We start from the raw sequence: 24,560 nt of genomic DNA on the forward strand, positions 1-24,560 counted from the left end.
TAAAGTAGAAAGTTGGGCTAGTTGGTTTTCGCCTTACATAAAGTAAAATACACTCTTCCCTTTATGTCCTTTTGTGCTGTGTATTTTTCATTGTGTATTGCCTTTAAGTGGCCGTACAAATTGGTTTGGTAATGTATCGCGCTACTATTTATCACAGAGGTGCCTGAAGGTGGTGGAAACATTGCATGAAATTTTGAAAGAACAAACTTACCCAAGTACAAAGTAAAGAGATAACCGATTTCCCTACCTCAACGTCGATCTGCCAGTGGCGTAGCTAGTGGGGAGGCTTGTAAGGCTTCAGCCACACCAGAAATCCAGCCGACCCTCTAATATATGTGTGCCTTAATTTTGACCACCCTCCTCCACACTCCAAGTCATGAACATCTCAGCCACCTCAGCCTCACCCCCAGAACATTCCTGGCTACGCCATTGCTGTCTGCTATCCACGCACCCTCCGACTGGTGCAAGAACCGAACCGACAGATGGCGGCAGTGGCCCCGGCACAAGCTCATCATGTTCATCATTTCGACATGTAGCCGAAATTACTTGAAGAACCACCAGTTTTATTTGTTTTACTTCCAGCTAATGTCTTTTATTGAGTACGTGCCTCTTGACTGGTGAAAAAAGAAAACTGTCTTTTCTGACTTATTGCCACTCCCCAGTCCAGGACAAACTGGCATAAAATTCATCTGTCTGCAATGTTCTCTAGCAAAAACAGTGCCCGGCAAGCTCTTGTTTGGCAACCACCATCTTAGAAAACGTGGTGTAATAAATTATAGTGCTTCATTTTAGCAATAATCTAGGTGTCCTCATTCGCACGACTGTGCACTTCAAGATAAGCTTTTGCATACAGCAACAAGGCTTACCTTGCACCAGGCACTCAGCGTAGAGAAACGAGAATGTGAGGACTATGGAAGCCATTTATTTGCACACATCCACTCACAGGCACAATAGTGCATAAAGCCTTTTTCTGTAAGCGAATCCTCAGACAGGCAACATCTGCCAAATAATATGAGATGTACACGACGATGCCCATTATGCGGGTATAAAAAATGACAAAAACAAGCGAATTATACGAAAGACCGGTGAAATGACGCAGGTTTCATTCGAGTAGCAAACTCTGGCCTCATCGAAAAGCAACAATAAAAACAGGTCCTACGGCAAACTGTACATCTATTTACAGAATAAAATTTATAAAACCGTACAAAACAGTACATAAATGCAGCTATCATAAATAATTAAAATAGTTTTGGTCGAAAGATTGTGCTGATTCACAACAACTTTTCGTAAAGATGTGCACGCTCGTAACAAAGCCGTGTTGCCTGACAAAAAAAAAACACAAAAAAACGAACTGATGATATTAAAACTGCTTCAATTTTTGTCTCATCTTATGTGCGGACTTATTGCTTCTCAACCAAAGGCGAAACCATCTTTTCCCTTTGACAACCGCCGCCAGTAGTTCAAAATACCATCAACAAAGCCAGACTGTGTCGACAGGATGTCAAACGATGCAATGCGACGCGACGCCACGTCAAGCAACACAACCTTCGGGTCGGTAATAAGTACAACCGTCTAGAAGCCGACGTGCTGTGTATAACAAGCAGTAGTCTACGCTAAAAGAGGGCAGACCGCCAGACATTTGCAAGCACACCAAGAACAGTTTTCTTTCGGGACAGGCCGACAAAAGTTGGACACCTACGAGAAAAAAATGGCAGTGGTGTGCCTCTAAAGACAAACTCCGGTAGAACTAGATCAGTTCCCTTTGTTGGGACACTGCTCCGCAATTTTGGTTTTGATCTTTCTTGCATTGTTCGACTTGTCTACGGGCTGCTGCAACGTTCTTGCGTTTCGTCAAAAGCTCACGGAACGTTCAAGAAACAGGGAGTCACGAACCGGCGGCCAGACCAGCTCACACGAGCAACACAGTTAAAGATGTGTACACACGGTGGCTTCAAAAGGGTATTATTAGAGTTAAGGATGTGCCAGAAAAACTCTAGCACCTCCATAACTACACCGCTAATCACACTTCAAGCTGCCTACACCAGGCTTATTCCTTCCATGCATGAATTTGTTGTAGGACAGTTGCACTGAGTTTTGCACACAGGTATGCTGAAAAACACCTTGAGCATACCTAAGCATGTCCTCTAGGCTGACAGACACCAGTTTTGTCATCACCAAGATCAAGCCTGCGCTCTGGTGGTAGAGCGCAGTTTGAGCCGTGCAGTTGCGGACAAAGAAACGTCGAACACACAACTGCACTTAGTTGGACATCTTAGCAGAATTTAGAGGTGGCATGCACATGTGAATGGGTTTAGAGAAAGCATGTAGGAGGTCCCTCAGACAAATGTCGGTGCTTCCTAACCACAATAAATGAAAATGAAACAAAACCACTCCATACCAACAAGCAGGGAAGACGCGTTGGCACACTACAGCTTCTTTTTGTCTGTGACCGTACGTGAAATCAATGTGCTTGAAACAAACCGTGCTTCGGTTACATCAACACCTGCATGCCGACATGTGCGCACGTGACAATGTCCTGCTTCACACTGCTACAGCAAGTCGTTTCGTGAGTGTGACCGTATAATGGAAGGTAAGAGTCAACCTCACTTTCCAAGGGCATGTGCAAACGCACTGTGCCTCTAAAAACAAAATGGACAAATAGAATTTCTGGAACACACCCTGTGAAAAGTAAAGCTGCCTTACCGCACAGAAGGCATGTCAAGCTGGTGAGGCCCTTCCAAAGCAAGAAAAGAAAAGAAGCTAAAAATATTGCCTCCAGCTTGATGGAAAAGCATGCTCACCACGTAACAACAATCGAATTCTAGATCTAGCACCAATAAGCATTGCATAGCGCGCATTCGCAACAGAAAAACAAAACACACACGTGAGCAATAAAAAGAAAAAAAAAACAGTGCTACACACAAAGATCTTTGATGTTCTACTTCAACCTAGGGCCCAAGAAAACGATGCGTCACCAGCCAGCAAAGAGCCCGAAAGCTTCGTCCCGCGTCGTGAACTGAGCCAACCACCAAAGCCCCCAACCGCCTGGCACGGGAACCGCAGTGAGACGCCTACCCACGTGCAGTCTCCCTTCCCAATCTCGCTGCACCAAAAGATTGAGGCAGGAAAGACCGAGCGCGACGTTTCTGCAACGAACGGGACGCCCTAAATGGCCTCTCCAAACTCTGGGATTCGATGCCAAAACGAAACCATTCCCAAGCTGCCTAAGAAACGCATCTAAAAAAAAAAGAAAGGCACACATAGACGAGAAAGAAAAGCAAAAAATATCACAACATGTCAGAGCCGCCGCATCCTGCGAAAGGATGCGCTGGGCAATAAATAAGGCAAGGCCCCCCTTCCCCGTCCCCCACCCATCCAGAAGCAGAAATGCAAACCGACCCTTCTTCGCTAACCACGGTGCCCGGAACGAGCCTTCGACCGGCATGTTCGGCGACGTAAACCTCCAGCTCGTCAATGGCGGTCCCGAAGCGGCAAATTACGTCACAAGAACTGGCGCGTCGTGCCGTCAGACATCGCGAAGTCGGTTGTGGAAAGGCCAGCGAAAAAGACTTGCAAATGCGAGAGGGTCACCGTTGTCATGGCGTCCCGTCTCGCGTCTGCTTCAGTTTCTGTCGACCGTGCGGCAGCAGAGCGACCGACAGCAGAACGGGCATTCGTTCCGTTCACGCCCGCCGCTCCACCGTTGTCGAGACCGCTCCTATAACGAAGTCGAGGAACCGCTGACGAGGACGTGCTCCAAGCACCGCAGCGCGAACTTAGCAGACGGGACTCAGACGCAACCGTACTCGTACCACACCGCGTTGGCGCGCTTCTCTCTCCCGCCCGCCTGCGGTGCGGCGGGCTCCGCGGCGCCCGGCGGAGGCTCCGCGTCCGTCGCACAGTCGTCAAGCAGCAGTTTCTCTTGCGATGCGCACAGACGCAGGGGCGCCCTCAGCCCTGGGGAGTTGGCCACCCCCGTGCGGAGGCGGGAGTACATGGAGTGCCGGGCGGCGGGACTGCGCGAGAAGCCGGACGAGGAGGGCACGGCGGGCTCGGTGGTGTTGAGGTGCGTCACCAGGTTCACAGTCGTGTGGTTCTCCACCGTCACGTGGGGCCGCGGAGGCGGGCTCTGCCGCTGCTGCGACAGCAAGATGAGGCAGGGAGCTGAGTGCTTCATTTCCTCGAGCTCCGTAGAGGGTAAAAGGGCTAATAAAGGACGGACGAGCGAAAGAACGACGAACACCACGGAGCACTCCGTCGCGTATTTCATTCTTTCGCCTGTCCGTCGTTTTTACGCCATTTCATCCTCCGCAGCAAATCGCCAACTAGCCCAAGTACACTCTGCGACACTCTTAGCACGTAAAAGTCGTCGCCCGTTTTCTCCGTTTTCCTCTCGGTACTGAAGGACTCTCGTCGAAACTACCAGAGCAGTAGAAAGTGTTTGGTCAAGGAACTAACCTACAGCGAGTTCCGACGCTCGCAAGTTTCCAAGTAAAGTGTAAAAGAATGCCGAAGTTTACAGTAATAGAGCCGTGCAGTGTATGCATCCTTTTAAAGTCTCTGACGTGTTTCGACCCAGGACATGTTCTAAGGCTCAACTTAGTGAGACGAGCGTAGCGTTACGACAGAGCGTCCGAAAATTGTCGCACAAATGCCACGGCGACGTCAATTCGTAAATTAATTATAGTCACTCGTAGAATGAGGACGGCGGAGCGCGTCTTTCGAACACCTGGCTTCCGGCACGCGCTCCGTGCCTTCCGCCGCACTCAGGCCGCACGCGTGCGCTCGAGACGCCGAAGCAACGCTGTCGAGAGTGGGAGGTTCGCACCAGAGGCGGGTCAGCCGAAGCTCCTCCTTTCTGTCCTCACCTTCTCCATGACTATAGCAACGGTAATTAATTGATGATGAGGAGAAAAATGTATACGTCTCCTGCCGGAGGAATCGGAGCAGAACCCCATTGAGATTTGCAGCTCGATGCCCCATGCCAGTCGCACCCACCTTTGGGGTGCCCAGGGGCGTCGAACAGGTCGGGGGAGGGTCCCTGAACACGAGCGACTCGGGCAGCTTGGAGCCCTCGAGGGCCGGCGTCACGGGGCACGGCTGCGACAGGGGTCCCACGTCACGCACCGGGATCTGGTCGTCCTGGGACAGTGCCCCTGCGCCAGGAAGGGCACCACACCCGCCTGCGTCGAGTGTCGTAACCGCAATTCACGGGTCGAGTGCTTTGGAAGCTGAATTCCACGTCGTCATACGCTTCCACTAAGGAAAGTAACACTTGTTTGAAAGCACAGCATGTGCTTTGGCAGCCATGTTTCACAATGTTAAGGGTAAACTAAATTTACACAGGCCTCCCGAGCAAGTTCTGTCACTCGGAGACAGAATCCAAAGGTTTTTTATGACGAGGGAAGAAAACTACTGCTCTCCACTCAATGCTGCACATAAAGGTGCCGAATGTAGCGCTGATTTAGCATTATGCTTTCTCCAGTCACTGCTGAGGCATCCTTCTCACGACTCGCAAAATTGTGGGGTATCACTCCGCAGCAAGTTCGATTTCATGATGTCCCATGCCGGCGATGGAAGAGCACATGGAGGCAAGTCTGATTTTGCCTGCTGTTGCAGACAGGTAGCTTCGTTCTCAGAAAAATAAGGTTTAGGATATCGGAGCAAACTCAATGCTCCAACTGCCTCTCTGCATGCACCGTTTAACATTTGGATCTCAAATGGGAATAGTACGTCACCAGAATGGTAAGCCCTGCAATGCATCCTTGCAACCTCTCGGATATGAAATATGAGCCACTGTCAACGGAACTAGAGCCACTAAATAAGCTACGCTTAGAGCAGTGGTTCTCAACCATCGATGTTTCGCGGACCCCTTGTGGTTTGGCAGAAATGATGGAGGACCCCGTTTGTGGTGAAGGGAGGCTAAAGGTATAGGTAGGCTAAATATAATAATGATTTAATAAATGGATTTCTCTAAGGGCTGGTGTGAAGTAGACTTCTATTATTGACATACACACAAGAAAACGCGCCCACTGAAAAATTTCTCCTCGATCAAAAAAAGACAACTTTTATTGCCCGGCTTTACTGATGAGCAGGGCATCGCGGACCCGTAGAATGCCTTCGCGGACCCCAAAGAGAACCACTGGCTTAAAGTATTGGCACTCCGTTCTCCAATCTGCTAGTGGGCACCGCCATTTTGGTGCTTAGAGCAGAACAGACGCAACTGTCGATCGTCGCAATTCAGAAATGCGCCTTCCTCATCTTTAGACACGGTGGTAGGAAACTCAGGTAATGTCCTTTTGCTCTGTCGCAAACTGTTTTAACATTTTTGGAGGATGGAAAAACGTTTCTTGCGATTGTAGATAAAGCTTCAGATAACTGGCTACCATGGTTATAAGCACCAAGGAGGCTGAAATGTCGTTACTCTGAAGCGTAGCTTATTTATTGGCACTCTAACCGGAACCATGCAACGCTGCTATACCAGCACTGCACTCATGTGCTCAAACAATGCTAAGGTCAGCATTGTTTTCAGCACTGAATTAGCGTTGGATCGGTGCTGCACCGCACATGCAAACGGGAGTTAAAATCGAGAAAAAGAAACAAGTTTTGGAAAAGCCAAAACGTTGTAAGCAGTTAAGGGCAGTACAGAATGACCGACTCAACTTTCCAGAACACGAGCTCCAAGTCGAACGCTCCATGAGAAAGTCGGAGAGATCGCAGACCGCCGCGATTGGCCAGCACCAAGGTCAAGCACGGTGCCGGCCAATCGCGGCGCTCAGCGATCTTGCCATCCCCCTTGCTGAGCGTTCAACTCGGAGCTCCCCGCAGGAAGGGAGATGAGTCTCACCCCAAGGGCGACCATTCAGCTCGCCGAAGTCCGTCGGGAAGCGTCCGCGAGCGCAGAGGCCATTGCCGATCCCGGCCAGAGAGACCCCCAGCACCTCCTCCATCTGAAACGGAGGATTGCAATTGTAATCGTGTCGTGTGTATGTTAGACGCTGGGAAGTTAGTCAGCTCCAGTGGGCATCCGGTGTCTCCACAGTAGATGAGAAAGTCAAAGCAGTATACGGCCGCTATCCCGAGACCTGTCGTGCAGTTGCGATACCCGACCGCACGCATGTGCAGTGCTTGTCCGGACCGAAATGGAGGGGAAGGGGATGGGGGGGATTGAACCCAGGATCCCCGAGTTCTGCAGTGTGAGCCTTCGTCCCACTTGTTCGGAGCTACAGTGCACTAACGTGTCACGTTTCCCAACTAAACAATAAGTGATATGTGCACATATGTTAACATGTGGCCAGGAACAATAATCAAAACAACCACACCCTCTCTCTGGCTACTGCCAAAGGAGACGTAGTAGTAATGCGATGGCATTTCGAATCCTTTGCCCCTCTTCCGACGTCTGTCGAGCTCGACGCTCTTGGTCTGCCATGGTATGGCGCCGCTTTTGCACCAATTCTTCCTAATCCGAATCGGTGTAATCAGTAGTGCAATCAATCAATCAATACATTGATTCAGGTTCACATTCAGACCATGTTACGGTGCAACCAACCTGAGCAAGCAAGGTGTAAAGAGGGTTCCCACATTAAGCTATTGCTTTAAATACTTCATTGTTACACAAATGAGAATGAAACAACACACAAGGTCCCACGACAAGACGTGACTCCGTGAATCAGGCTGTCACGTGAGGTCACGAGTCAGGTGATATCACAACATTATTTGATACGTCGCACAACACCACAACGTTGCTTCAGTGGCCTCCTCACATTGCCCGTAAGAGGAGTGCAAAGAGGCCTTTTAAATGCCATGCTTTCAGAATGTCTTTGAGAGATACCCAAGAGGCAGTCAATTTTTAAAAAGGCCCGCTCCCCAACCCGCCTACAGCAGAAAAGCATGACCTCACGCGAAGTTTCAAATGACACCTGCTGCTCACGAACGTTCGTTGCAGTTATCGTGCAATGCACTCACCTCAGTTACGTTGCAGGTAAGATGACTCAGCCTAGCCCTTGCTAAGGGCTCCTTGCATAGAGAAAGACTCCTGGAAAGAAACAATACAAGAGACAGGCGGTGACTCTCGGTTGCTGAAGGGGCGATTAGAAAACATAAAAAGCATTTTTATCGCCTTTGTGTTCGTACAACGTGCGCACGCCGCAGAAATGCAGCGCGCCATGCAAGGATGTGGGCATTGGCCGATTCAAGCCAAGCCAAGACCACCGACCGTGGTTACGGAATTGTGCGAATTGTGCCACACGAGGTGTTTGTTTATGCGGTGGGACCAGAACAGGAACAATTGTGGTCGTATATCCGGTCCAGCAGTCTTTTTTCTGCTTGTGCATTTTGTAGTTTCTGTTCCGCAGTGGTCTGGTGTTTGTGCGTTGGTACTTCTGCTTCATGCCTTGCTTTGTTTGTGGGCTGCCGAGGAGCTCACCCCAAAGAAAAATGAGCTACCAGACAAGCCGTGCCCTGCTGCTGCTTATGTTTGTAGCTAAGTGGATTGTAAACAGAAGGACCTGAGCAGTGAGGATGAGTGCAGTCAAAACATAAACTGATATTTCTTCTATATCCATTGCCTTTTCACTTACTTCTGCTATGCCCCCGAGTGCGGAAAATGTACGCGGCCTTGGCTCGCATTATTATCAGAGAAATATTATTTTTTATTTTCGAGGGCATGAAAACCTGCTCTCACGTTATATGGTCAAGTTATATTCGTGCAAATATGGTATATAGAATTGTCGGGTTGCCTCTCCAAAACTTATGAGGTAGTTCAGATTGGCTAGATGGCTGATACCGACTCAATCTACTACAGGTTCCGCCCGAACTGCAAAACTGGCATCAGATGAAAGGTGATTTGCCTCCTGGGCAAATCTGTGAAGATAGCGACTGCTCAACGAAGCCTCTGAAGACGGCAGGTCCACTTAGCCAAGCTCGGCACAATGCAGAAGACGACCACGCTGACCATCACATAGACTTTTGTGAGTCACTGTACCGACATCCTGTTTAATAAAAAAAAGCACAAAAGCACAATGATCGCATATTTTATCGCCCACCTTTTGTGCCTGCGAAGAAACGAAGAGTGAAATTGCAGGAGCCTGGAAAACCCAGGGTCCTATTCAATATGGTGGCGCCCTACCTACTGAAGCCGTCGCAGGCCCAAACAAGATGGACTTGTCCTATTGTTTCGGTGGGCCACCACCTTGATTTTAGTACAGCCGCCAAACCTCAGGGGATTCAATTGGCGCTGCAGACGCCCATTTCGCGACCCATGGGTGGTAGAGGAAGATGCACTCCTCTGGCTGCACCATCTGTGTTGTCACGTGATTAGAATTCAACTTGCTGAAGTAACTCACATTCAACTACTCCAGGGTTGCTGCTTTATCTTTATTCTCATGTGATAAACAGGTTTTAGTAACTGTCAATCACTCGAGTGAACATGAAAAATGATGTTCGGAATCAGCGTTGATCATATGATTGTCAACAAGCAAGCCCCTGCAGAACCGTCTTCATTTGCACACGCACGTCCCTTAAACTCTGCGCGATTTTCTTCAACCAACTTTTGGAAGGACATCCCTTATTTGCCCAGTGTGAGTTGCGACTTAATTCAACATGTCAGGAATCAGCCTTCGATTTAATTACCGCGGATGACAACCTCGCGACTTGCAGATTAAGGACCGTCGAAGAAATCATTGACAAAAATGACGGCCCCACAAGGAGAGTCAAGTAGCGCAGATGATGACGGCGACGTAACTAACGACAAGCAACCACCCAAGCAGCACAAAATTTGCCCAAGCATAGGCCAATGGCTGACGATGGCCTTTCGGCCAATGGCCAAAGAGTGGCCATTCATTGGCCAATGCTTGGCTGATGGCTGATGGCCAGAGAAAGGTCAGTATTAGCCAATGGCTGGCCACCGTCTGGCCACTGGCCAAAGGACCCTTTCCAGCCATTGGCCAATGATTGACCATATCTGTGCTGCTTGGGCACCGATGATTTCTGAAACGTTGCATGCCCTTGATGTGCTGCGGCGCATAGCGAGCTTGATCAACATCCGCAACGACACGTGCACACACCTTTACATGTTCCAAACGTGTCTCCTGGGTAACGTTGAAAAAAATGAAGATGAAGAATAACATTACCGTGTTCTTTGGCCGGGCGTGCGACCATTAAATTTCAAGTAGCACCCCCTTTACTTTCATGGCTTGTTTTTTGTTCATACAAATTTCGGATAATAAAAATATTTTCCACGATCCCTCAAGATTTGTATCATCAAGATTGCATTGCATTTGCAATGCAATCTTGCAGGATTGCATAGCAGTACATTGCATTTTTAGTACTTGACTTCAACATTGCACCCAGGGTACTTACTACTTTACTTGAAGTAAGTAACCTCTCACTTAATTTGTACTTTACATTAAGCACTTTTTAGATGTAGTTTTCCCAGCACTGGCATGATGACAAAAAAATTTTCATGTTTATCATCTTTAAAAGAAAGCACTTCCACCGCTAGTGGTCCGGCGGGACGCAAAGTTTGCTTTCTTTCGCAGTCACACATTTTGAACCTGCTATTTCAACAAAAAAAAAAGTCAAATTTGGGGGTTTTACGTGCCAAACCAACGACGGGCATCTGGCACGCTTCAGCGGAGGACTGAGGATTCATTTGGACCACCTGGGGATCTTTTGACGTGCAACTGAAAGCTCGGTTACACGGCGCCTTCTCCGCAATAAGCCTCCGTCAGATTGCGGGCACCTCGGCCGGGATTCGAACCCGCCACCTGGGGATCCGTAGGCCAGCGCTCTCGCCTCGGAGCCACCGAGGCGGCTTTGCTATTTCAACATTGTAGTGAAAAACCCGAGACTGAGGTAAAACAGACGGCGACAAGGAAGAGAAGGAGAACGTCTCAAACACAGCTGTGTTTGAGACGTTCTCCTTCTCTTCCTTGTCGCCGTCTGTTTTACCTCAGTCTCGGGTTCTTCACTACGTTTAATATACACCAGCTCACTTCCGCCCTTACGTTCTGCTGCTATTTCACTTTTCCCCATTTAACTCTGAAGCATGTACTTTTTTGTTTTTTTCCCCATCGTCCTCAACATACTCTCCCAACCCATAGAAGCAAGCGCGCTTGCTTGCTTCTGTGACAGCTAAGGACGGCCCCTCACCCGTCCAGCTTGCGAGCGTAGTCCCGCAGGCAGCTCTCGAGGTCGTCCCGTGCGGCCTCCAGGTCTCGGAGCAGCAGGCACTCCTCCTGGAAGCCCGGCGAGGAGGACGGCTCGGGCAGACGGCCCCGGTAGAGGCGCAGGAGGGAGGAGAGGCCCGACAGCAGGCGCTGCCGCTCCTCCTGCATCGTCCCCTGCGCCTGGGAAAGGACCTGCATCGCCACCGACAGAGTAGTGCGGCGTGAGCGAGGCACGACGCGCCTCCCGCCGCAAAGTGTGCAGCCAGTGCGGAAAGCGGCAAAAGCATGCAATGCCAAACGTAACATCAAGTTTGGGGGTTTTACAAAGCCAAATCAACGAAGGGCTACAGATGACGACACCGAGGCTGGAAAATTGACGCAGTACATGGAAACTAAAAGATATTTGCTTACTTCTGTGCGCTACATTGTTTTTTCTAGTCTGAGTGTCATTATTCACAATCCTTTTTGCGGCACAGTTTAGTAAAAACATGAGAAACCAACTAGCCCAATCCCACGCACTGTCAGACATCAACAAAGGGCATCCAGTTCGTACCAGCGGAGGACCGAGGATTAATTTCGACCACCCGGGGATCTCTTGACGTGCACGTGAAATCTCGGGCCTGCTCCAATATGAGCCTCCGTCACATTGTGGGCACCTCGGCCGGGATTCGAACCCGCCACCTGGAGGTTCGTAGGCCGGCACTTCGCCTCGGAGCCACCAAGGCCCGCACGTAGATGTCTGGAGCTTGTCGTAAACGCTCGTGCTTTCGAGGCCAAATTTCCGAAAGCAAGCCCGCGCATGCTTCCTTCGTTGGTGCTACGGCATTGTGAGACTTTCCCCACAACTTCTGTCATGCGTATGTACCGTAAAATAATGTACGGACACCCCTCCGTCAAGAAGAGATAAACGGTGAAGGATGTTGGGCGGGCGATCTCTGGGGATGTGACGGCAAAGTTGCACGAAAAACTAGCAATAAGCCTGTACCAGGGGCGCCTGCCATGAACCACTCAACGAGGGAACTTATACCGTGAACCACAGAAACGACGAATTCGCGTTCCACGGTACGTAAAATACCCGGGAACTCGCTACAAATTTCCATGCCACACAAACCAACAGCACAGATTGCGGACACGGCAAACTCGAGTTCCGCGGTGCGTGAAATTGCGCGGAAACTCGCTACAAATTCCCACGTCACAGGAACCAATGCCACAAATCACAGATGCAGATTTGCATTTTTCTGCGTGATAAAAATGCAAGAACAAGCTACAAACTGGCTTGTCACGGGAATTGACGACTAAACAAGAGGCAGTAGGGTCGTAATGACCTGGGAGCAGTCGTTGTGACCTTCAGATTCTCAACCCTTTCTGAATCACTGCCCAGTCAATAATAAAAAATGCTTAGATTCCAAAAAAAAACAAAAAAACCTGCATCAATTAAAAGAAAATAAAACTATTCCAGAAGGTCAGGGTTGAACAAAGGGTACTGCAGGTCATGGTGACTTTGAAATGGTCATCATGACCTTCAGGATCTCAAATCTTTATGAATTACCTAGCAGGCAATGGCGGGTGCTCAAAATAAGGCGAAAAAACTTGTGTAAAAAAAAGAATTTCTTAAGCCAAGAAAGAAAACATACTAAAGATCACGATGACCTTGGAGACATCATCATGACCTTCAAATCCTCATCCCTTTTTGGACTGTTGCACAGGCAATGGCGAATGCTCGTGTGGGACCCGGCACACAGAAGCCCAATTACGGTAGTCCTCGGAAGGTCTTGCAATACCTCGTAGCTGGCCACCAGTCGCGAGAGGTCGAGCCTTGCGGTGGCGAGATCACCCCTGCTCTCCTCCAGGTCTCCCCTAAGCCGGGAATGGTCCATGCGCAGACTGCTGTGAGAGTCCTTGAGGGCCCGGTGCTGGGCGCGCAGGGAGTCCAGTTCTGCACGGGTCCGCTCTTCCGCCTGGCGCAACGCACTTGCTTCCTCCTGTTGGTGGGAGACCCGCAAGGACGTGCACCTCTTAGCGTACACGCTGCTTCTAACTAGCTGCAAGATAGGGCAGGGGAGTCGGGCAGAAGAGCTGTATCCGCCCTAGGGAGATTGCTCGCATCTTGTACTTATGTCTAAACTGCTGGCGAACATTAGGGCAACACTTTTCATTGTCGGTTTTTAGTGAGAACTCTGAATGCAAATAAGCCTCGTTTTTTCTCATTTTATGAAGACAGCTGTTACTGGCGAGGATTCATGGCGGATCTCTAGATGCGTTTCCAGTAGAATCGTCGAGGCAGGGAAATGTTTCCGCTAAATTTAATGGGAAAAATTTTCCACTAAGTTTACTGGAATACATCTAAAAAAAAAAAGAGGCGTAATGCTATGTTTGGTTGCATTATTAATAAGCAAAGAAGCCCACACCTGATTATAGTATAGAGGTTTTTTTGCGCGACACAGGGGACAATTACAAGCGAGTAGACACGGACAAGCGCTTGTCCGTGTCTACTTGCTTGTAATTGTCCCCTGTGTCGCGCAAAAAACCTCTATACTGCATCATGAACCAACTAGGCCAACAACAAGTTTTAATTGACTACCTGATTATAGTTTTGGGTTTTCTGGGATGCTTATGGCACATAGATTGAGTTTGCACCATGACAAGACAATTTCAAAATCTAGTTTAGTGTTTCAAGAAGGTTCCATTCTTCTTTGAATATGCTGGCTCGAACTCGATGGTATCACTAGGGTCAGCGGCACCTGGGGTGGTGGACCGCTGCGACCCCCTTCCTTGAGCGCCGCACCCAGGGTTGTTTCTCCCTCCGCCCTCCCCCCTTGTGACACCACCACCTGAAACCTCAACTGCTCCAAAACGCCTACCAGTGGCCCATCAACAGGCACTTGAACCTTCAACCGGTACCATGCAGTTCTTTGAAATCACTCCACCCACCTTTAACTTGGCGTTCTCGGCGCGCAGGTTTGTGCCCTGCGGGTCGTCATGGGCAAGCCGCAGAACTTCGCCGGCGAGCGTCGCTTCTTCGAGCTGCTCCTGCAAGTGCCACAACACAGTTCGTCTTCTCAGCTTCCTGAAAACTAGAGCATTCATGTACACCAACCCCTACACACAGGAGTGCCAGCAGCCACACTTCAAAGGCTAGTCTGGCCACCATAGGTGGAAAACGCTTTACTCCATGCGATGTTATTGTGGCCACTGTGAGCATGCCCAAGCAAGGCTTGATGAACGGACCATTTACACTCACCAGCGGCAAGACTACCGTACCTGCAATGCATCCTCGACAAGTGTGTTTGGCGTCCTATGTCGTCGATGCATCAAAGTGGTTTCCAAAGAGGTAACAAATTACGACACAGGAACTGGTGTGTCATGCTGTCAGATACCATAATCCTAACGGTTGGTCGTACGCAGAGTGCAAGTTCGTCCGCTTCTTGCACAGGGGTTGCGATGACGTCAGAACGTCGAGCTTTGATCGGCTCTGATTGGAGGACAGTGGGTAGACCTCAAAGCAAGCTGCCTTGAGGTCTACCCACTATCCTTCAATCAGAGCCAATTGGAGCTCTGCCTTCTGACATCCCCACAACTCCTGCAAAGGAAGCAGACAAACTTGCGCTCCGCATAAGCTCCGACAGAAAAGACGAGCGAAAGCAAATTTTGCTGTAGCTGCAACGATCCAACTCCAGGCTGCCGAAGCTTCCGTAGACTTTCGCAGTGAAGAGCAACCTACAGCCGAACGGGCGTCTGCCATAATCGCCTCCGCTGCTGTGCCGTTGCCGAGATCGCGGCAGGCAAGAGCACGACACTTACATGGCGTCACCAGGTGGAAATCGGGAGACCACAATCGACGACGCGGTAAACACATCGGTCAGAGATGCATTCCAGACTTGACAGCAAGATGGCGGTGCCCAGAGACAGCAGTTTCAAACGTGCATAGGTAAGCGCCGAACGGCAGGGCGAGAAATGTCGGCGGTCTTACCTTGAGGGCGGTGTTCTCCTGCTTGAGCAGCTTGCAGGAGGCCTTGACGCAGCTCAGGTTGGAGGCCAGGGCCTGGTAGTCTGCCGACAGCTGCTCGTGAAGCTTCTCCAGCACCTGGTGGTCTCGCACCAGGGCCTCCCGGCTGTGCTCGAGCTCGCTCTTTTCGCTGCTCAGCTGTCCAATGTCGGAAAAGGTCGAAGGTTGAGGGGAGCGACCGTAATGTTCCCGGGTTTTCTCCGACTCTAATTCTGTCTCCTCGAGTGATTAGTTTAAAAATGAAGTCCAGACCCACAATACTAAGATGACAACGCTGTATATCACGAATAGCAGAGTGTTGTAGTGTCTGCTTGGATGGCTGGAGCAATCCCACAATCTCCGAGAAACATTGGTAGTCGCACATTCTAGACTTACTAATAGAGAAAGCAAAAGCGGCAAAATAAGATTTTTCTAGAAAGTTTCGCGACTCTCGCAATGTTTTTTCTAAATTTTTTTAACGTTTATTTTTTATGGATGACCAGGAATTTCCCATAAACTACAAGTTTCCCGGGTGTGCAGACACCCTAAGAATGAAGCACATGGTACAAGGCTACATATGTATAAAAGTTCTACTTAGAACAAATTACTGAAGGAAAAAGATGGAGAAAAACAACTACAGTGTAACATTTTAATTTCTCAAACTTCTGAACTCGTAGAAAGTTTTGTCGTACGGAAGCCACGTTGGATTCTGACATAGCGGAGTTGGGGCAAAATTAGCAAATCACTTTATTTTACGACAGCAAGGCGCCAGAATTGAAGGGGTTTCTGCCATTAGTTCTTTCTTTTTGGCTACACTTTTTATTGCTGTTACGCTTAAACTATCTAGTTTTTTTTTTGTCTTTTTTTCGCCCAATTTAGCTACACCATGTTCCAACACAGCAAGCATCAGACGAAAACAGTCTATAAATTGGTCTGCATCGTACATGAGCGATGTACCGCGGTGCACCTAAAAGTCTTACACCACGGGCTTTCAAACTGGGATCCTGGGAACCCAGGGTTTCCCCAAAGTATTCGCATGGATTCCCTCAAGTAAAAATATTTTTCCAGCTTAAGACCCATTTAAGCAGACCAGAGCTACCCACTATGCCCAACACAGGCTAAACACCCCCTAGAATGTGCATTATGGCTCGCAAAGTCCATAGGCCTCTGCACTGCCTCATCGCATCAACGACGAAACAGGGGCGGTACATGCTCGGCTGCCATTCAGGGCAGACAAGGCTTCCTCGAGGTCAACAAGTTCTCAACCCCCTGCCCTAAGCTGTCGAGCAAGAGAAAGAATGCAACCCCCCCCCCCCCCCCCCCCCCCCAGTTCGAGCAATACATTCACGTGTGTCTCGGGACGTTGCCCCACCTGATCCTTCTGCGCCTCTATCCTGCCGAGCCGCTCCTGAAGCTGGGAGGCCGACTGCTGCAGGGCCGCATGCTGCGACCCGAGGCAGGCCGCCTCCACCTGGAGCTGCGCGTGCTGAGACTGAAGCGAGAGGCGCCGCTGCTCCCCGCTCGTCGCGCGCCCTTGAAGTGACGCCGTGTGCTCCTGCAGCGCCTGGAGTTGGCTGCGGAGGCGCCAGTTCTCCTCTTCGAAGACGCCGTTCTGTAACGAATGAAGCCGGGCCGTCGCTCGTCTTGGAACGCGGCGCAAAGGCAAACAGGTACCCACCCGATTCCGCTAACTTAGCAATAATACGAAGGCTAGCCGAGAAGTGATGAGAGCCGACTTTTGTTATTCGAAATCAGGCGACTCTACGGGCTCCAATAGTACTTCCTTTTTCGAAGCGGCAGCCTTCACATTGGAAATATTGGTTAGAATGTTTCACAAGAACGTCTTTGTCATCTGCCATGACGACACGTATGAGGTGCCTTCGCTCGCTGCGACAGAATGCTAAAAACTACAACAGTCCAACTGAGGGTTCAGACACATGAAAGTATTACTTTCGCAAACATTGGCATGACACTGGCCGCGTACCTCCTTGCAAGGAAAAAAATAAGCAGTTTCATAATTTCTCAATCAGCCCTCGTGACTATTGCAAAGCAAACTACAGTGTGAAAATTTTAATAGAAGGTACTGAAAGGAGTCACATCTGGCTAACTTTATCTAAGAACCAGACAAAAGCACAGGTATGATTTGTATTTGGGAAGTGGAAGAGCAAAGCAGTGCCGCACCTTTTTCTCCAGGGTCAGGATGTTGTCCTTAAGCTCCAACACCTTCCGAGAGATCAGCTTGTCCCTGTCCACACTGACGAAATGCAAAACACTTCAATTAATCAATCATCCTTTTAGCTTTCAATGTGGGAACACTCTTCTTAAAAGGTCCATCGGTACAAAAGGAACATGTTGACCAGGAACAGGGTTCTGACGGCAACACTGTGGCATGCACTTGGCTTTCAAAGGGGCTGTAACACAGAAACTGCAATTAAATTTAATATTCTCGCAGTATTAGACATGTTTCTCAGTTATTAGACCTTAAATGCTCGTAAGGAACCTCACATTAGGAAAAATAATAATGTTAAGCAAATAAAAAAAATGCAAAGAACACACAGGAATAATGTAAAAGACATTCAGGAACATTCAGAAAATTTAAAAGGCAACTCCGCTCAATTCCAAGAATTTCGGGATCATGAGTGATTTCACATTAAAAAACACTACTAAAAGGCACTACATCATTTGCATTGCGAAAAATGGGATACATATTTTAAATGCTACTCGAAACATGGGCAGAAACCGAAACCGAAACTTCGGCTCCGTTGGGCAATGCTGGCCTCGGGCCGCCAAAACATGGCTATCACGTGGTACGAGCGGTCATGTGACCCTCTACGCGACGACAGGTGAAATCGGGGCAGGCCACCCATGGGGTGGGCAGACATTCAGTGTTTTATGCTAGTCCCGTCTCGTTAATATGGCCACCTCTAATACCCCAAAAATCATCCATAATAATGGGGGAACAGTGCACGTGTTTACCCGGTTCGTCCCCAAGACTTTCGTCCGTATGGAGGGGTACCCATATTAACGAGACATCGCTCGATAAACTTAAATGTCGTCCAGAAACGCCTTGCAGCTAATGAGGGAGATGAAATTTTTAAGTGAGTTCTCACCCTTCCGGAGCCTCCGGCATGCACTCGATGAGTTCGGTGCTCTTGGGCAGAAGTGCCTCGCGGTCCGCCTTGCTTCGCTTTTCCTCTGCACTCACTGCAGACAGGTTTTCAATCCTGTGCGAGTAAACGACCCCAACCAGCTCTTCCACAAGTCTGCTTTAAGGCTATGACGGTAAAGTTCTTTCTGCCAAAAAGATATTTCCCAGTGGTCGGCATTTTTTTAAAGGAATAGTCTAAAGAAAAGGTCAATGCGCAGGTGTTTTTTTTTTAATTATCTAGCGACAGCACATACAGTGCTTGCAAGCTGTTTAGCTTTACAAGCATTGAATAAAAATATTGACAGCAAAAAGTTGTCACCTTCATTCCTTTCAGTTTCATCTTGGTGCGTCCGCTTCCGCGACATTCCAGCGGTTTCGGATTCCTAACCAAAGGTACTTTCTAGAGCTTCTCTGTCATGTGACCAGCTCTCATCCTCTGAATTTAATTCCTAAAATGTTGGAAAGTCTGAATCGAAAGAGTCAGTGCTACCGCCAGTTGGCACTACCTCCAGAGCAGCTGGTATGCGAAGTGGGCACCACGTGTGCGGAGTGTCTAATTTGAGAACTATAAATAGACCAGCAAAGCGAAACACTGTGCATATACAATGTTTATGGTTCGCCAAAGACGTAAGAAATAGCAATACCTAAGGCGGTGTGCAAAGTTTCGCATTTAGGTGGGAACTTTGAAATGTACACAGTGATAAACGTCAACAGGTTAATAGGGGCACTAAAGTAGATTCTGAGATGCTCTTTTTATGGTGCAAATTCAATCTATCCATCCTGAGTATCACAGGAAACTAGGCTTGTGCGAATAGTGGATTTTGAGTTTGAATCGAATTCGAAGCGAATAGTGATTTTGGTCGAATATTTTCGAATTGAATATCGAATACTTGCCGTTAAAAAAACTTGGCCGTTTTTAGATGTAAGTTTACAGAAATACTTTCAAACTGGACTTCTCACGCTGTCGTTAGTCCATCTTTCCAACGGACTTAGCTGCCGTCATTTTGACAATGTCGATGTCATCCACTCACCTTGTCCCTGTAATAATATGATATTCGTTCGAAATAATATAGTCTAAATATTTTGAAACCGTGTTTATGAGTTTTATCGTAAATAAAAGTTTCTGAGCAATCATGCATGTTATGAGAAATTTCTAAAGGTATTTAGTTTTATCCTAAACTTGTTTTTCTAAATTTATGTCTGGACGTGGCAGTGGTGAAAAAAGATTGCTGGCAACCGGGGCGCCAAGATTGGGGAAGATGGTGCGGGCATCTCTGGAGTTCGTGGCTCGGTTTCTTCTACCCGTTATTAAAAAAAGTTGATGAAATAAGTACGATAAATATATTTCAAAGTTCCCACCAAAATATTTATACCATTTTGCCGAACGTGTGAGTATATTCTTGATTTTCGATATCGTTTCTTTTCGGTCTTTAGACAGTAAACAAACATGCGACCTTGAGTTTGCGAACACTTCAAAAAGCCCGAATATTACAACTGCTCTCGAAGCGAATATCGAATAGAGCACTATTCGAAACTACTATTCGAAAATTTGAATATTCGCACAAGACTACAGGAAACCCAAAATTACAATGATGCGAGACATTTTTCCTCTATGAAAACGCAAGCAAACACCGCAATACGCCCCTTTTCCAAGATATCTCGGAAAAGTGGCGCATCGCAGTGTTTGGTCGTGTCTTCAAGGATGAAAAAGGTCACTCGCGATTGCAATTTTGGGTTTTGTAGGATGTTTAGGGTGCGTAGATCGAGTTCGCGCCACAAGAAGACAATCTCAAAATCTCCATTAGTGCCCCTTTAAGGGCAAAGAAACCAACACACAATGCATCCACAGCTGTGAGATACCCCCCTTCAGAAATCCGTCAGTCCAAAGGGTTGTATTTTTAACTTGAGAAACATAAAAGTCAACCACAAGCTCAAGTTTACTGTTGAAAGTATGGAAGAGAAAGACTGCAGGAACGTTGTATGCTCCCTTTTTAAATAGGCTCTTAGAGAATGCCGCTTTTGAGTAACTCGGCACAAACCGGTAGAGCAAGAGAGCATGGCACTCACTCGTCCAGGACGGCTTTGGTTTTCTCCAGGCAAAGCAATGGCAGGAATCCAGTGTCCCGAGAAGGCATCTGCGTTTCTCGACTGCAACGCAAAGGATAAATAGGTAAACCAAATTGTTCAGGTTTGCGGGTTTGTCTAGCAACGATGCATTTTCGAGAAAATAGGTTATATCGTTTGGACCCAGAGATCCCAATGTACTAAAAAAGAGTGTGAAATGCTTCAAGAATCATTTTGCACAAACTTAAATATTTTTTGTTAGTGCATTGGGAAGAAATATTTTTAACTGTTGATGACAAAAGAGCATGAAAATGAAGAAAGGAAGTGCGGAGCCACATTTCTTACAAAATTTCAGTAAAAACAGACCAACAACGGCCCCAACACATCATTTCAATATAAAACGACAACCCTCCTGAACTGAGATTTCACGGAAGAACATAGCTTAGGTGAACGCTTTTGTAAGTTTGAAAAGTCCTAGGAAGGTGTCAATTCATTCTGGAAAAAATTACTTCAGTTGCAGGAAAAAAAAACTTTCTGGCAGCCTTCCCCAGGAGATCTGCAAGCTAATAAAGACACCTCCTTAAAAATGCATTCTTAATCCACAAAGTGTACAATATGTTGGAACGAAACTTGCCCGTGGTCACATGACGCACGTCACCCGCACTGGCGGTGGCGTAGCAGAAATAATTTTGTAGCGTAAGCTACACTGGCCGAGGTTGAGCAGTTTCGCGTGGCTCCTGGAGAGTCGTGCTGCGCATGCGCGAGGAGCATTGACGTCACACATGTCAGTCCCCGATGCACACCCGCTCGAGATCATGGCTCGCGCTGTCCGGTTGTTCTGGGCAGCAGCTTGGTTGCTTGATACATAACAACACGGCGCACAGCTTAAATCATTGGATCCCAAAGTAGTCACATAATGCATATACCGTGTGTGTGTCATTGAAGCAGCAGTTTGCATGATAATCAAGCTAATCCTAAACAACCAGGACAGATAAGAATAACCTGCTGAACCTAAGCTTACGCTATGTATATCCTGGCATATCCGAGCTATTTCAAGGGGGGGGGGGGGGGCGATCGAAATGCACGCGTATATTGTCAGCTGGATATTTCGGGGAGGGGCTAAAGCCCCATAAGCCCCCCTGGCTATGCCACTAATCACCCAGGAATCAAACTCACCTGCTTTCTCGCTCACTTTTCCACAGGCTTGTGGTCAGCTCCAAGCTAGAGGCGATGCGCTCAAGTTCACCGGTGAGTTGATCACTCCGAAGCTTTTCTTCCACAAGCTCCTGCACATGTCACCCGGGGCAGCAATTTTGCAAAATACTGGATTTTTTTGCAGTCATACACGATCGCACTGTATCGGAGTGAGAAGTTACAGCTGTTCACAATTTACTACATTTTGACAGTCGAAAGATGATAAGGATCTTTGCTTCAACCACTATTTTAAACCCTTCTTTTTAGTCATAAATTAAAAAAAGCAAAAGTTGACAAAAATGAATAGCAAGAAAGCTCAGGCTTTTTTCTTGTGCTGCATGTAATGTTTTCTTATATAGGAAACATTATGTGTATAAAGAAAAACGGAAAGAATTGTGCCAAATCTTCAAAAGATCTTCCCCAAAATCTTCAGAAATGGACACTTTTGAAGAGTGAAAATATGCTAACAAAATGAATAGACTAGAAAGATCAGTGATTTATATACTGCACGCTATTACTTTTACATTAGGAACATTGTTATCAAAACAAGAATGACTTATCTGTGTAATCAACTGGAAAAATTCGAAGGCCGACGAGCCCCACAAGACCCTCGATCAGCAAGAGGTCTTCCCCAAAATTTCCCAAAAAGGAAATTTTAAAAAAGAAATATGGACTTTTGTGGGGTGATGAAAACAATTTGGGAGGAATGGGGACTTCTTGAGGAAATGGAGGCAGCATGGCACTTGACCTCTTACCTGACGCAGATCGGTGAGGGCTTTGCTGTCCAGGCTTCCTTTCTGAGTCAGTTCTTGGCAGAGCTGCTCCAACTCTCGTGCCCGGGCAGCGGTTGGAGCTTGCGCCTGAACATCCTTTCGCAGCTGCTCGTTTTCGCGCTCCAGGAGCGACACACGTGATGAGAGCTCGTCTAGAGAAACGTCTTTGGCCTGGACAAACACATCGCAAAAGAGCGTTGAAAACACGAAGTTCATGTCATTCAACTCAAAACAACTATTCTTGAACAGTGTAACAGAACATATGTGAGTTGGTTGAAGTTGAACATTGTAAAACCCAAGATCAAAGGAAGCTCACACATATACCAGAAAAGAATAACACGAACAGGGAATAGGCATTCATGTTGTTGCTTTGTGTCCGCGCCCCTCTGTTGGTGCATGCATATCAGTCGTATTCGAATAGTAGTTTTTGAGTTCAAAGCAAATCCGAACCGAATAGTGGATTTGGTCGAAAATTTTCAAATCTAATATCAAATAATTTCTCCAAGTCTTTCGCCGCTACTGCACTATGTTTAAACAAAGACCCAGCTAAACTCATGAAGGTTGCTCCCAAGCTTCCACTTGTTCATTTATAAGCTAATTTTAACCTAACTACATTTATGGACTGTGACCTTAAAAAGTCTGATGCCTTTGGTATGGCATGGAAATGACAGATTTGACATAAAATTAAACCTATAGAGATGCCCAGCTGTACTTGATTGAGGGGATTTACAAACCTTGCTACATGCAAATATTCTCTTCAATCTCGAATTGCAAAAATAATTCCCGATCGATGAACGCAGGATGTCAGGACTTCTCTGCCTAACATACAGCCACAGTTTAATTTTTTACAGCAATGTCGATACTAACATTAAAAGTTTCTGTTTAGATTTAAATACTCTAGGCACGTGCATGCACCATCCCGCTTTGAAAGTGTTTTTCTTCCAAGCACACAATTGTGATATTCATACTTTTCAAAATGTTGGTCGCAGCGGCTTGCCCCGTTGAGTGTGCTTCTTACCGAGCACCAATGCACTGCGGGGAAGCTGCACCCGCAGACCTCGCTTTCGCAGGTGTTGCTTCTCTGCATTGCACCCGTGCACAGTAAGAAGCACGCTCCACGGGGCTGACACGCCGCAATCAACACACCATAAAATATTATTATTGCAGTTCATCTCGAAGTGAATATCGAATAGTGTATTATTTGAAATAACTAGAGTTTTGGAGCAATTTTCGAAGCAGAAGTATTTCCATTTTGGAGCAACTTAGGAGCAGAAAAATCTGTACTTTAATATAGCTAAGGATTAAAAAAAAAAAAAAAAAATACCCTGCAACATTGGAAAGCATTTTAGCCAATTGCATTAAGAGTTCAACATAAAAGAAAACTAGCGATGGACTACAACTGCTGGAGAGTATTAGATAGGGCTTCAAAGTGAAATATTATTCTAAATTGCACGCAAGTAAAGAACTACTACCAGTATGTCTTCTATCAGATCTTACTCGAGTCAGTTACCGAGCTCTGAACTGAATAGTAGTAGTATTCGGTAGTCACTGCATTCGCTACACAGCACACTGTTACAAGAGGCAAACACTCTGCTACGGCTTTTTGAAGCCACCTTGACTGCCACACACAATGCTCCAAGACCAAAGTCAATTGACAACTTGAAGCTTGACCACTTGCATTGTCATGCAAGTGAGCAAATATCATAAACTTCTCAATATATATTCAAAGATAAAAGTATTCGATTCTACCATATTGAAATTTCAATGATCACACTATCACGCAGATGAGCAAATATATTCTAAACTTTTGTATATAAATTCGAACATCAAAGTACAGTCGCCGACCGACTTTTCAGACTTCGCAGGGACCAAAAAAAATGTCCAAAATAAGACAGCAGTCCTAAAAATCTGCAGATTAAAAAACTTGCCTTTATGCCTTTATTACGCCTAAGCAGGCTTTAAAGGGAAGATGGGGCACTTCTACATTTGAGAAAAAACGCTTGAATTGCGTTCATTTGGCCTTTAGACTAACAGATATCAAAATTATATTTCAATGCGACGCGCCGGAGAGCCACAAGAGCAATTTCAAAATAGGGCTGAAGCCCCGCCTCCCTAGCCTTGGGCAGCCAAAAGATCCGTCGATGACGTCACGGACAGCGGCTGTCTTTCGCGTTTTTCTCGCGTTTAACAATACTTACGCAGCAAATGGTTTGGGTACTCGGGTTCAC

General features: G+C 47.3%; 1 protein-coding gene across 2 annotated transcripts in view; it reads right to left on the bottom strand.

Annotated features, from left to right (window-relative positions):
* Positions 1 to 902: 902 nt before the first annotated feature.
* LOC8036527 (protein Daple) overlaps positions 903 to 24,560 on the bottom strand; it is a 48,740-nt gene continuing 25,082 nt past the window's right edge. The window contains exons 17-30 of one of the 2 annotated variants that reach the window (XM_029974080.3): positions 22,315 to 22,503; positions 21,542 to 21,651; positions 20,369 to 20,449; positions 18,264 to 18,377; positions 17,335 to 17,407; positions 16,526 to 16,765; positions 15,139 to 15,312; positions 14,100 to 14,198; positions 12,950 to 13,150; positions 11,152 to 11,360; positions 7,966 to 8,035; positions 6,848 to 6,950; positions 4,999 to 5,156; positions 903 to 4,138 (exon numbers count right to left, since the gene is read on the bottom strand). In XM_029974080.3, coding sequence (XP_029829940.2) covers positions 3,791 to 4,138; positions 4,999 to 5,156; positions 6,848 to 6,950; positions 7,966 to 8,035; positions 11,152 to 11,360; positions 12,950 to 13,150; positions 14,100 to 14,198; positions 15,139 to 15,312; positions 16,526 to 16,765; positions 17,335 to 17,407; positions 18,264 to 18,377; positions 20,369 to 20,449; positions 21,542 to 21,651; positions 22,315 to 22,503 — 2,169 coding nt within the window. In that variant the 3' untranslated portion in view covers positions 903 to 3,790. Of the gene's footprint in view, positions 4,139 to 4,998; positions 5,184 to 6,847; positions 6,951 to 7,965; positions 8,036 to 11,151; positions 11,361 to 12,949; positions 13,151 to 14,099; positions 14,199 to 15,138; positions 15,313 to 16,525; positions 16,766 to 17,334; positions 17,408 to 18,263; positions 18,378 to 20,368; positions 20,450 to 21,541; positions 21,652 to 22,314; positions 22,504 to 24,560 lie in introns of both variants that reach the window. The other variant, XM_029974079.3, reaches the window with a different exon arrangement.

This window comes from Ixodes scapularis, unplaced genomic scaffold, assembly GCF_016920785.2.
Source record: "Ixodes scapularis isolate PalLabHiFi unplaced genomic scaffold, ASM1692078v2 PGA_scaffold10__122_contigs__length_95168666, whole genome shotgun sequence".
NCBI lineage: Eukaryota > Metazoa > Arthropoda > Arachnida > Ixodida > Ixodidae > Ixodes > Ixodes scapularis.